General features: G+C 40.9%; 1 protein-coding gene across 8 annotated transcripts in view; it reads left to right on the forward strand.

Moving 5' to 3' along the window:
• Positions 1-12,838, forward strand: part of tln2b (talin 2b) — an 83,522-nt gene that overhangs the window by 30,134 nt on the left and 40,550 nt on the right. For all 8 annotated transcript variants that reach the window (XM_042411281.1, XM_042411282.1, XM_042411283.1 and 5 more), the window contains exons 2-9: positions 3,900-4,070; positions 4,159-4,256; positions 4,453-4,582; positions 5,237-5,392; positions 5,867-6,009; positions 11,041-11,168; positions 11,486-11,549; positions 11,745-11,849. In XM_042411281.1, the coding sequence (XP_042267215.1) occupies positions 3,935-4,070; positions 4,159-4,256; positions 4,453-4,582; positions 5,237-5,392; positions 5,867-6,009; positions 11,041-11,168; positions 11,486-11,549; positions 11,745-11,849 (960 nt within the window). In that variant the 5' untranslated portion in view covers positions 3,900-3,934. The remainder of the gene's footprint in view (positions 1-3,899; positions 4,071-4,158; positions 4,257-4,452; positions 4,583-5,236; positions 5,393-5,866; positions 6,010-11,040; positions 11,169-11,485; positions 11,550-11,744; positions 11,850-12,838) is intronic.

A 12,838-nucleotide genomic window follows, 5' to 3' on the forward strand; every position in this document is an offset into this window, starting at 1 on the left:
CTACTTACGTAGATTACAGCCCTGCGCTTTCAAATAGACATATAATGATTTGCGGTATTTGCTGTAAATCAAGTATTTCTCATAATAAAGATTTATTTATGATAGCATAGCATACTATTAGGGCTCTGCTATAGCAAATTCAAATTAGGAGAAGGGCTCAAAATGATAGCTTAGACATCATTACATTTAGAAACAGCACTCACATCTGGTAGAAATAAACAAACCCGAACCCGAGAAGTCTCCCTGTCACAGATTTGAACAGTAATTTAGTTCCAGGGTTGCAGAAATATTGGAATCGAATACACAAATGAAAACAATAACAAATATTCTTTGCTGTTATGGGACCCACCATTAGCTGTCTGTGTTGCCAGTAAACTCTTGTTGGTCTCCAGAGACACGGAATGGGCATGCAGGAAACTGACCTTGCGTTCAATCAGACAGGGATAAAAGGCTGTTGTTGTGTTCACAGTGTCAGTGCAGGATGTAAAAAAGGAGAGAAAAGGAGGTGTTGAGCAGTTCAGCCTATTAACATATTATCAATGCACACATGCTTTAATCCTGCTGTTCTCAACAGTCCTGAGAACTGCTGAGGTCGGATTTTGCTTTCAGCCCCTCCATTCAATGCCACTGACATGCTACATGCTTAAATTACACAATAATAATAGTCCACAAGGATGGGGATAATATGGTATAGTAAATGCCATTTTGGCATATTTGCGAGGTTAGTGAAGGATGAAGCCGCAGTGTTTTACTGCTGCTTTACTGGCTATTTCATTTTAGCTTTGGGGTAATTTTGAAATCCATCACAGCTTATTAAAATGGTATTGTCATCATTTACAATCGTGTTTGCATGAGCATTGCCACACTAATCTATTTTTCATCCGTAAGCGGCTGTTTTTATACTCACAGAAATGGCTGCCTGATGTTTGCATCTGCATCACTATTTGGGTTTCTATTCACAAATGCTACTGAAGCAGATGGAAGCTAAAATGCCTTGTTTACCACTGAATCATTACTGTTTCTCTTGCGATCTCAGTCTAATGGGCTGACCTTGAAAATCCCGTTGCAACGCGGGGGGATGGTTTAGATTTGGTGCTTTAAGAACAGGAAAATTATATACACTGTAAATATGTGATTATTTCCTGCTCTCATTTCACTGCGGTTGTTTTCATTCTACTGTATTTTCTAGTTGTTTTTTTTCCACTTTTTTTTACAATGGGTCAGGAAGGTCTGTCATCCTAATTAATGGGTAATTACTTCAGAGCGGGAGAGTTTGTTTAGAGAATATATCTTGTATTTCACACAGTGTAAAGTATGAACTGATCTTAATATACAACAGTGCCCTGCCATGTGATGTAAATTGTAGGGGGACAATCTTGTGCAGTATGGATGACACATACTACACAGTGCAGTAATTGCCATATGATTGCCACATTGAACACGTTCAAAGCAGCTGTAAAGAGCTTGTATACTCTTCACAGTTGGATATCATGGAAAGATGACGTGAGGTATCCCGGGAATATCTCTTTCAAAAGAAGAACTCATCCTGGCTTTTGTTGCACTTTACATGTACCAGCAGGCGTTTACTTTATTGATTGAATAAAAACTGCAAAATTAAAGCACCCCTTTTGCAGCATTGTTGCACGGTGTCCTTGAAGGAATGTTATTCATGCTCATCCACACCCTGCTATGCTCTCAAGGGTCATTCTGCTTCAAATTTGTTGTTCTGTTTGAGCATTTGGTCCAAACAAACTGATCAGCCCTGGACCAAACACCGTTTAAGTTTCCTGTCCTGCTGCCTCCTGGGTTGTTGTGTGACAGACTGCTACAGTAATCGCAGCAGTTGTTGCTCTCAGGCTCTGTGCTGCTGCTGGTATTACAGTCAATCATTAGAGCTGTATCCTCTCCAGATGGCTCCTGCCTTCCCTGGTCTCTATTGAATTGTCCACGTTTAGACTCGCCAGCAAGCTGCTCTTTGGCCATTTTCATGTCTTAATATTTAGAGTAGTAAAAAAAAAAAAAACCTAATTTAATGCAGGACACTTTTCTGATGGATTAGTGATTGTCGCAGGAGATAGTGCTTTGAAATTACATTTTTAGGTCTACCTGGTGATCAAGAAAGGGTCATAAATAATGAGATTCAACAGAAAGGCTCATAAGTGAGTTGTTTCTCATAGCTCCTCTCTCAGACAGAGATCCATCCATGCTTGAAAGCAGAGCTAATGAGGAGCTGGCTGCACTGGAGTGTTTGCACGAGGATCCCAGTGAAAAATGTGCTCTCACACTACTGTAAGCTCAGGGATTATCATTATCCTCCTGGGTTTCATCATGTGGTTTCTGCAGTGCTTACTCTCTGAAGTGACTGATGCTACTCACAACAGATCCTAAAGTGACTGTTGCTTTAGCAGCAGACCTACATTACTGTAATCTTAAACTAATGTCTTCCGTCGCAGGTAATGTTGGCTTGGAGATGGATCTTGCTGAAATCCTTGAGAAACTCCCACAAAGATGCAAACATTTTATCTGCACAATACATAGCCTATATTTGGCCTGCCACGTTGTCATTCTGGGATCTCAAGTCGCTTGTCTACAGGAGAGAATCCGTGGAAAAGATGGATGACAAAAACTCGGTGGGGCTTCTCCGCCAGCCTGTATAGAGCAGAGCTCATGCGGCGCCATTACCCCTTCTTCTTTGTGCTTGTCTTTCCCATTTTGTATGAAGAAAAACTCAGGGAAGGAGAGGGGCTATTGGAGAGGAACCCATGGCCATGACAGAGCCGCAGTCACAGGCGGGCTCATTCACAACTCCATCATTATAGAAAATTTACTTCTCAGACTTTCTCTGCTCTGCCTCAAAAGGGCCTGTGGATGAACTGTGAATCCCGAATACAAAAAAACTCTTTGTTGTATGGCTGAGATCTGAATCATGTCAGAGTGAAGATTTGAACTTGTGCCTTTGTATCCAACTATGGTGAAAAATACTGAAATTCTTTTAGAGTTAAAGTAGTATTTCGAATATAGTAACATCAGTTCTAAATCTATGCTGGTATATCTTCTCCCTGAAAGATGGTTTGGCTTTGAAAGTGTCACAGATTAATTTTTGTTTGCAAAAAAAAAAAAAAAAAGAACTAGACTGAATATCTATAAAGTGTGCAAGGAAGAGGCAGAGAGCCTCCCTGGTATAGATGGCCCTATTCATCATGTTCATTCCTCTTCCTGTTGAAGCCAAGGTCAAGGAAGAGGAGAAACCCTCTGCAGTATCAGTGTCTTTTCTTTTTTCTGCACATATGAGTCTTAGAATGTCTGAATTGATTCACCCTAATTGCAGTATGTGACAAAACACCCACTGATTTGTCTCACAGTGAAGTCTGCTTCTGGGGGAGAGAGCAAACCGGGAGAAGAGCGAATAATGATGCAGCGGTGGAATGTCATTTTCTGTGTTTTGACTCGGCTCCTGTTATTCCTGCCGATTAGAGAGATTTGCACTTTTTTTTTTTTTTTTCCCTATTTCTGTTGAAAGGTTATGTCACGTACCTTGGTTGGGCTAATTTTACATGCACTGCAATCAGGCAGAAGCTCTCCACACACATAGCCCTTTAATATCAGAACAGCGGGGAAGAACGAGGAGCTGCTGAGGCAGGGGGTACGCTGTAACACACTTTCAATTTCACAGGTAAAAATGTCCCAGAGGAGATAATTGTGATGATTTGTTCTTTGTCTCGTGGAATTGTATTCTGCCTCTGAGACTTCCGCTTTACACTTTCGTTCGTGATTGTTTTATGAGAGGACATTTTAATAATGGCCTGTTGATGCCAGCCATAACACAGACCATCTACTCAGGATATTGGCTTTACACACTCTGAACTTTGCATAATAGTTCTTCTCCGGTTGTTTTTCAGGTGTGTAGGTCGGTGAGGCCATTATAACCTCCAAGATGGTGGCCTTGTCACTAAAGATCTGTGTGCGCCAGTGCAATGTGGTAAAGACAATGCAGTTCGAACCATCCACGCCTGTGTATGACGCCTGTAGAATCATCAGAGAAAGAGTCCCAGAAGCCCAGTCAGGACAAGGTTGGTGGATGACTCGGAAAATCTCATTTGCTTAATGTAAATCTATAGGTGTCTACATTTGCATATACTGTGTCGCTCTGTGTTTCAGCCTCAGATTATGGCCTCTTCCTGTCTGACGATGATCCCAGGAAAGGAATCTGGCTCGAGTCTGGAAGAACCCTGGATTACTACATGCTGCGAAACGGAGTAAGAATAAGTCATATAGTCTCGAGTGGAGAACTGTCAGTGTCACTCATCATCTCTTAAAGTGATTTATATTTCCTAGTGGGACCTGAGATATTAATGCCTCACTGCTTGCTGGGAGCGACTGCATTTTTACTGTTGAGAAAGATCAGCCATTTTTTTGGGGTGGTGTCATTGTGCTTCCTCTCTTTTCTCTCAGGATGTTTTGGAGTACAAGAAGAAACAGAGGCCACAAAAGATCAAAATGCTGGATGGTGCCATTAAAACCATCATGGTGGATGATTCAAAAACAGTTGGGGAGCTGCTTGTGACCATATGCAGTAGAATAGGTAAGTGATAGTCTCCCAGTACCGTTAATATGAATCTTGTCAACCCGTCGTCCACGGCTTGAATTATTCATCCTCCATTTTATTTTTAGTCAGTAGACTTGACTTCTTGCAGAACTGCATTATGTTACTGTTTTATTATGTGCTATTGAATTCATATTTGAACAGCAGTATTTGTTAAATACTTCGGAGCATTCATGTATGCCCAATAAAGACCTAATCACTTTTTGTTTAGAGCACGATGGGCATGATTTATCAAGCTCAAACAAGCTTATTTCTAATAAATGATGATGTGTTGCTCCTAAGGCCCAGACAGTGCCATCCTGGCCTGTCACTGAGGTGTTCCCTACGCTGTATATTTCAATCATAATGGGTTGCTATCAGGCTCATTTGGGTGAGGAGGAGAGGGGTATGTATTTGGCAGATAGCTTTATTGGAAAATGTTTGTGTAGAGTAGGTCTTTCTGCTTGGCTTCTTCTCCTCCTCGACTCCCATTTTAGTTTGCTGGCTCCGTACCAGCTTCCCATCACTTCTGTTTCAAAGCAGGGAGAGAAAGAGAGATAAAAAGAGAATTACAGAGATGCCTTTTTTTTTCTATCATGACACAAGTTATCTCCGCCTCTGAGAATCCCCCGGCTAACTTGCTCGCCTTTTCAGGAATCACCAACTATGAGGAGTACTCCCTCATCCAGGAGGTGACAGAGGACAAGAAGGAGGATGGAATGGGGACGCTGAAGAAAGACAGAACGCTGCTGCTGCGAGACGAGAGGAAGATGGAAAAGCTCAAAGCCAAACTCCACACAGATGATGATTGTACGTGCGAGCTTGCAACAGCCTCCCGAAGTGTCGTTGATATCTCGATGGCTTCTTATTTTCACATTAATGAATCTGAGTTAACACCATCATGTGGACATGTCCTTTATCACTCAAGTCTAATTTATTGCATGGACATATCAAAGTTTAATGGAATTACTTACCACTGTTATCTTTTGCCCAGAGGACACCAATTAAATTTTGAAACATGCGAACATATAAATCACCATCCAACTGTGGCCGAAAACTAGTTTCCATCTCGGCAGAAAATAATGCATATGACACTTTTCGTGCCCTGTCAAGATTTTCACTTCCCTGTGATTAATTTGGTAGATTGTCTGTCTAAGCTGATTTGTCTGCTTGTTTTGAAGTGCCTGGTTAATTTCACCATCCTCCCCTAGTAAGGTCCTTGATAAGTGAGTATCTATTCATTTCAGTGCATTTGGTAACAGAGTGTGTGTATTGATTGAACAGTGAACTGGCTCGACCACAGCAGGACATTCAGAGAGCAGGGAGTGGAGGAAAGTGAGACTCTGCTGCTCAGACGCAAGTTCTTCTATTCGGACCAGAACGTGGACTCGCGGGACCCTGTCCAACTAAACCTGCTCTATGTTCAGGTAAACCTATAACACACCTTACACTAGTAAGAAAAAACAGAAGAAAGAGACAGAATTTTTTTTTTTTTCCAGAAGGGACAGTAGACAGTGTAATTTGACTCAGTAACTACTCTGTGATGTAGCGTTCATCAAATTTTTGGCCATGTCAAATGAGTTTGGCTCTGATGTGGTCCAGACAGGATGGACTTGTTTCTTTGTTCATACAATAATAACGAGATGTCAAAGTTCCTCTATGATTCCCACCATCACACTACTCTTTTTAGTTTTTAATCTTCTACATACATTTATATAGTAATCAACCCCATCGGTGTCCTTTGGGTGGGCTCTAACCTTAAGATGAGTGTCCACTTGGTACCTCAGAGGATGACCTGAGGATGCACACATCTGTAACGCCATGCTACTGTCCTTTGTGGTCTGGCAAAATCAATGAGAATTTGCTTGCTTGCTATTTTCAACATGGAAAAAGAAGGCAGCCATTTTAGAAATGTTAAGTATCTGCTAAGTTATCCATGGAAATTAGTTTTGTCATAACTTTTAGGTGCAAAGCTTTTCAGTTGCTGAAACAAGTCCCCTTATGTTTCCTAATAAGTAGCTTTAAGGTTTAAGCAATTATCTAATTCTACTTTATATATATATTGTGTACCAGCTTGTTTCAATGCTTTATTGAAGATATATGATGTTTACACTGAATGAAATATCGTGTGCATCATTTTTGAGACATGTCCCCAAATTCAGCCTGACATATTTGGTTTCTGTATAAACTTTGGGATCTCTACTACAACCTTAAGTAAAGCTCCAAAGTAAATAAAGAAATATATATATATATATATATATATATATATATATATATATATATAGTATATATGCTGACTGTCTGGAATCACTGGCATTGAAGATGTAGGAAATAATACTCATGAGGTGTTTTGAGAGGCATTAAGTCGATTAGTCAAATATGCAGTGTATATCTGGTGGGTGGATGTTTATGTTTTATGGACTAGAGAGAGATGTAGTTTGGTTTTGCAGGGATATGTCTGGAGATGAGGCGTTGTGTGTTTAGTAAATTGCTTTATTTCTGTGGGGGGGTGTGTGTTGGGGAGTGCTGGTTCTACCAATGCCCTGCCCCACCGCCCCCGGCCCCCCACCCAGACTGGGGGGGGGTTCCCTGAGGGGGGTCTGCTGAGTCCGGTACCGCACAAGTCAGGGTTTGCTCACTGCACACATCACTGCATTCACATAAGTCTCTTTTCTCAGCAAGAAGCACTCCCCACTGACACCCAGACTCACACAGCAACGTAGCAAAACACACACACACACACACACACACACACACACAGATGTACCCTGTGAGACTGAGAGTATACTATACACACTCGCACAAATAATGAATGCAACATATTATTTGAAAGAAATACACAAAAATTGTTGCATGCTCTCCCACACAAAAATGCTAAAGCGCTGCAAACACGGCGCTCACTTAGAAGTATACAGTGTGTGAAATATGTGTAGTTGTTGGTATTTGACTCTCTTCATCTTTTCAATCCCTGCTGTCTTTGGAGTTAGTGAATATGTTCATAAAAGCCATCCAGCCGTCCACCCTCCCTGTGTGCTCCTGCTGCTCTCCTCCCTTCTATCTGTCCGTTCTTGTTTTGGCCTCTATTTCTCTTTCCCTCAGTTTCCTTCCCCCCCAGTTCATCAGTGTCCACTCCCTCTCCATCTCCTACACATTCTGACATAATCGCACACATCCACACCCTCTTACCCTGGCACACATTACAGCGCAGTGCATATCATGCTCCTCTCACAACACAGACTCATATTTCCTTTCACAATAACAACCCCGCCTCCTGCCCCCGCCTCCTTATGCCTGTCCATTGCCCTTCCCCATCCATCTTTCCCTCTTTCTCTCTCGAACACAGTCAGATTGTTACACAGTCAGATCACAGAGACTCTTCACATGGCAGTAGCTCTAATTTGTCACTGTGTTAAAAAGGCCAAACAGAGCCAGAAGAGAGATCTTTTGCAGAGTGGAACATACCCCAGGCTCTTTTCTTTCCTTTCCTCTCCTTTTTTTCATCCATTTTCAAGTGCATAATGATCACACAGTTTCCTATTCACATCATCATTCACAATCCCTGTTACTTTCAAGAACTCAGATTGTACAGATGATGATTTTATTGCTGCCTTCTCTTTTTTTAATGGAGCATCCTTGCGAATCAGAGATGAGCTCAAATGTTTATTAATGATTTGAAGCTTCCATGATTCCAAACCCGCCCACACACACACACACACACACATATTGGAAGCTCTGCCAGTAACAGACTAATCTCTTTTACTACTCGGCCACTCCCTCTCTGTCATGTATTTGTGTTAAGAACAGGATAAACCTCTGAAGCAATAGCGTCACCCCATGTGTACTGCTCTGTTGCTTCCATTTATGCTCACTTATACATGTATACTATTTGTACCAGGAGATGGCATATTCCAAAGCCAGATGAGGAATTTGTGCTGCTTTGTCAAAAATGAGATACAAAAATAAGATCTCAATAGTCTGCAGTTTTATGGTATTATTTGCTTTTTTAGGATATTTATTTAGAATATTTAGGATTTGGCTTCAGAATAAAACTGTGTTATGCAGGCCATGAAGCTGTTTAATATTCCTTTAAGCACTGACTTATTAGCGAGTATCCTGATCGAACACTCCATGCGTTTAGTTGTTTCAGTGTTTCCCTATGTCAGCATTTATATTTATGGCTGTATTATGCTCTGTGCTCTGCACAGGCCACCATGGACTGGTTGACCTCATTGTAGCCTCAGGCTGTATGTGTCACAGCTTCTGATGTCTTTTGCTACACTTCCACTCATGCAGCTCTATTAAACAACCGTGGAACCAGTGCCTGTATCACTAAGAGAAATTCAGGGTTTCGCCTCACTGTCTTGTCTGTTGACATACATAGTTGGATTATATGACCAAAAGAGATACTGTACCTGTATGATGTTTGCTTATTTTGAGGTTTAACAGTTGTTTTAATCAACATTGTATGTAATACCAGACTGAATAATAACAGTTTCCTCCACAAAATTGTTTAGACAAGACGAGGTGATCCTCACACATAGTTTGTAGATGAACACTAGCCAAACTTAATATACATACATTTTGCAGGGTGAAATAGTGCCTCTTCTTCCTTATATTTCTGAAAAGTATATTTATTCTTTATGATTTCAGTGGAGGTTTTGTTTCTCTTGGGCGAGGAAGCCCACCTCTGCTACAAAACACTGCAGGAAACCCACATACTGTAATATACTACAGTATATAGTATGTTGTTAGTAATGCAGTGAGTAGTATCCCAGTTTTTAGCCTTATCCTGTTTTTGATTTGAGATATTATTTTTATATGGAACATAGAGAAACCTGGTTATTCATATCTCTGTATTTGTGATTGTGACAGTATCCACTTTCTGATCACTTGTGTGTCAATGCAGCCATGTCATTGACTCCTCCACATCTAGTCACACAATATCATTTCTGAGTTATCGCAGCATTTGAGGATGAACGCACACTTCTAACTGCCTGACTACTGTTGTGTCATCTCTTATCTATTGGATTTGACTTCTCCGTCTTATCACAACTGATGGAGGTTGAGAGCAGCAACCGATAAAATGTATCCTTCTCACTACCTGTGTTAAACTTTCACTTTCATTTTACTTTGTACATCATCATGACATGATTTATAATCATATCATTATTTTACTGACTAAGCACTGGGTAATTCAAGTTGAGGATGCATCTGTGAAACATCCAACAGTATCCTAGTTTCTATCAGAGTACTCCAGAAAGCACATTCAGGTTTCTCAAAACTGGGATAAGGGCTTACCCAGGTTTCTCAAACCAGGATATGATGTTCATATGTGTAAACACATGATCTTGATCACATGATGCATTACTCTACTTCTCTTTTAAATGTTGACTTTTACATCTAGTTCTCCCATTATTCCCAGCATCTTACTTCACAATACTACACTCTAGTGAGCAGAGTGCACCAAAGTGAACGGCATGTGTGAGGGCTAATTTTAGAGTGTCTTCTTGTGTTCAGTAAGAGCTTATGTACCCCACTGTGAATTGCACTGGGGAAAGGACTTGATTGTGAGTGGAGGAGATTGTTGTCCTCATTACAGCAGTAAGCTGCTGCTTAGTTTTTCATTGATGTAATGGGACGCAAGAATGAGTCAAGTCCACACTGTGTGCTGATATGCTAATGCTAAAAGCACTGACGGAGCCTTTCTCACTGTCAGCAAGGCCTCTCAGCTTTTGGAGCCATTAATTTTGCAGCAGTGAACTAGAAAGAGAAGAGAGTGAGAGAAGACAGAGAGTCAGAGTGAGAGGCAGAGCTGACTGCCCCCTGGAGAAAACAGCACACACTGACAACCATTTGAAAGATGTCAACAAAGGCTTCTCCCTCCCCATCTTCCTAAATGATAAAGATAATGTAGACAGGCTGGCTGAAAAGGCATTGAAACATAAGTGATGTCTCAGCAGCACCAAACAGGCATAAGCCTTTTTCTAATTTTTTTTGCACAGTGGGAAAATACATTCAGTCATTAGATTTCTTAACAACATATTGAGGGCTAGTCTGTAATGCAGATGGGATATTGTGAAAGACTGAGATGCATTTCTGTAATGTGTTTTCCTTTTTAATAACACATAATGGGCTGTGATGACAAATTGTTGAAGCAGTTACATTTGAAAGCCGGCACAATGGCTTTTATTGTCACAAACAAGTCTTATTTGGCTCCCCTGTGTAGATGAGTTTCAGTTATGACGTCCCTGCTCTACAAACACATTTAGTCATTCACTTAGAAGGCATCCTCTCTGAAGCCATAGTGGATTCAAAGCATACAATGAAGTGCTCATTTACGGAGCTGTGTTCGGTGAATTTTGGATAATTCTGCCTTTTCAGTTCTGTCATTGTCCTCGTTGTGTGGTACTGCCTTCCAGTCACTCCCACCCCCTTTCCTCTCCTTATTTCTCCTCCAGGCTAGGGACGATATATTGAATGGATCCCACCCTGTCTCCTTTGATAAAGCCTGTGAGTTCGCAGGGATCCAGGCTCAGATCCAGTTTGGACCCCACGCAGAGCACAAACACAAGCCTGGATTCCTGGAGTAAGTTTTTTTTTTTAAATCAAAGAGATGCATTAACTCTAACTTTCACATTTACTCTCTGAGGCCTCTTGTACTTTCATATGTTCACTTCACAGCCGTGCATGTACAGTGGTTATATCCTTCTGCTTCAGTACAGGCTGTTACTTCAGGGATTTCCTCCACTGGAAAGCTTAGGGGTGATATCAGCTGTTACAACTGTTGTCTGATATGTAGGCAGTAAGGCAAGAATGACCTCATATGTTGAGGTATGTTAATAGAAAAGGAAATGCCTGTAGCTCAAAAGAGTAACCATTTAAAAATGTCATTTATCTCCATAGCCTGAAGGAGTTCCTACCTAAAGAGTACATCAAGCAGAGAGGGTCCGAGAAGAAAATATTCCAAGTATGTACATTACATTGTTGAAATGTCGCATTTAAAAAATAGTGTCTTTGAGACTCAAGGGAATTATAGTCATTTGTTCTCTGCTGACGCATAAATTGAGAAAGTAGAAACCATGTTCTGTAGGTCACAGCATTTCAGGTATGTGAAGATGTAATGATCATTCTAAGGAGCTGGAGATTGTTGCTCTGTGTCCAGGAACATAAGAATTGTGGAGAGATGACGGAGATTGAGGCAAAAGTGAAGTATGTGAAGCTTGCCAGGTCCTTGCAGACATATGGAGTGTCCTTCTTCCTGGTGAAGGTAAGAGCTAAAACAATGCTAATTTACACCCATATAAAAGGTAAATTAGTGAAAAATAAGATTATTACATACATTGAATTCAGACAATAATCTAATTGCTCACATTCATAAAAAAGTTATCTCAGCCATTTAATGATGATTTCAGTTGTGTTTTTTTTTTTGGGGGGGGGGGGGGGGGGTTTGGCTGGACTGGCCACAGACCAGCCCTATAACCCTGAATGTCTGTCCGTCTCTGACTCACTGAGTGATGAAGTTACACTATTGGTTGGCCAATGAGAAAGCAGAGGCTAATGGTAAAACCAAACTGCCTGTCGTCAACATCCATCATAACTTACAGACCGACTTCTTGGTTCAACTTTGAAGTAAGATAAAGGATTATGAGGGATGCTCACTTTTGGTTTAACCTTCAAATAAAATGATAGATAATCTGACTAAACTTGTTAACAAGTGTGATTGTCTGACCTCTTGTATAGCTTGGCCTGTCTGACTTTGTTGTAGTAATATTACAGTGTTCCAAGATCTCAGCAGTAAACTTGATGAGTTCAATGTTCTCATAACTGCTAGAAATGGTGGCCAAAGCCATGAAAATAAAAAGAAATTTCCTAATAATTACTGAGCAATATCAGTTTAATGATACACCTGGTTGTAGCAAGCAGACACATAATGCTTCTGTGCTAATGAGTGGCAGCTGTAATTAGAAAGCTGTTCTGAAATGCACTATGGTGTTAAACAGGTATGAAAGCTTGTTGAAAACACCAAAAGCCCATTACCACAACAAATTAGAAGATTCAGAGTGGAAGCTTGTGCATTTGCCGTTCAGTAGCACACTGGGTGCTGTGAAATACTTATGACAATAGCGATTCTGTTGTGCTCTGGCTTAGTGAACACAATAGTGGAATGGAAGTGCAGCATGCGAATAGTATGAAGTCTTACCAGCAGGTATTGTAAAAGCTCTCCGACAGCAGCCCACTTGGATACAAACTTTCAGG

Source organism: Thunnus maccoyii, chromosome 5 (genome assembly GCF_910596095.1).
Source record: "Thunnus maccoyii chromosome 5, fThuMac1.1, whole genome shotgun sequence".
Classification (NCBI taxonomy): domain Eukaryota; kingdom Metazoa; phylum Chordata; class Actinopteri; order Scombriformes; family Scombridae; genus Thunnus; species Thunnus maccoyii.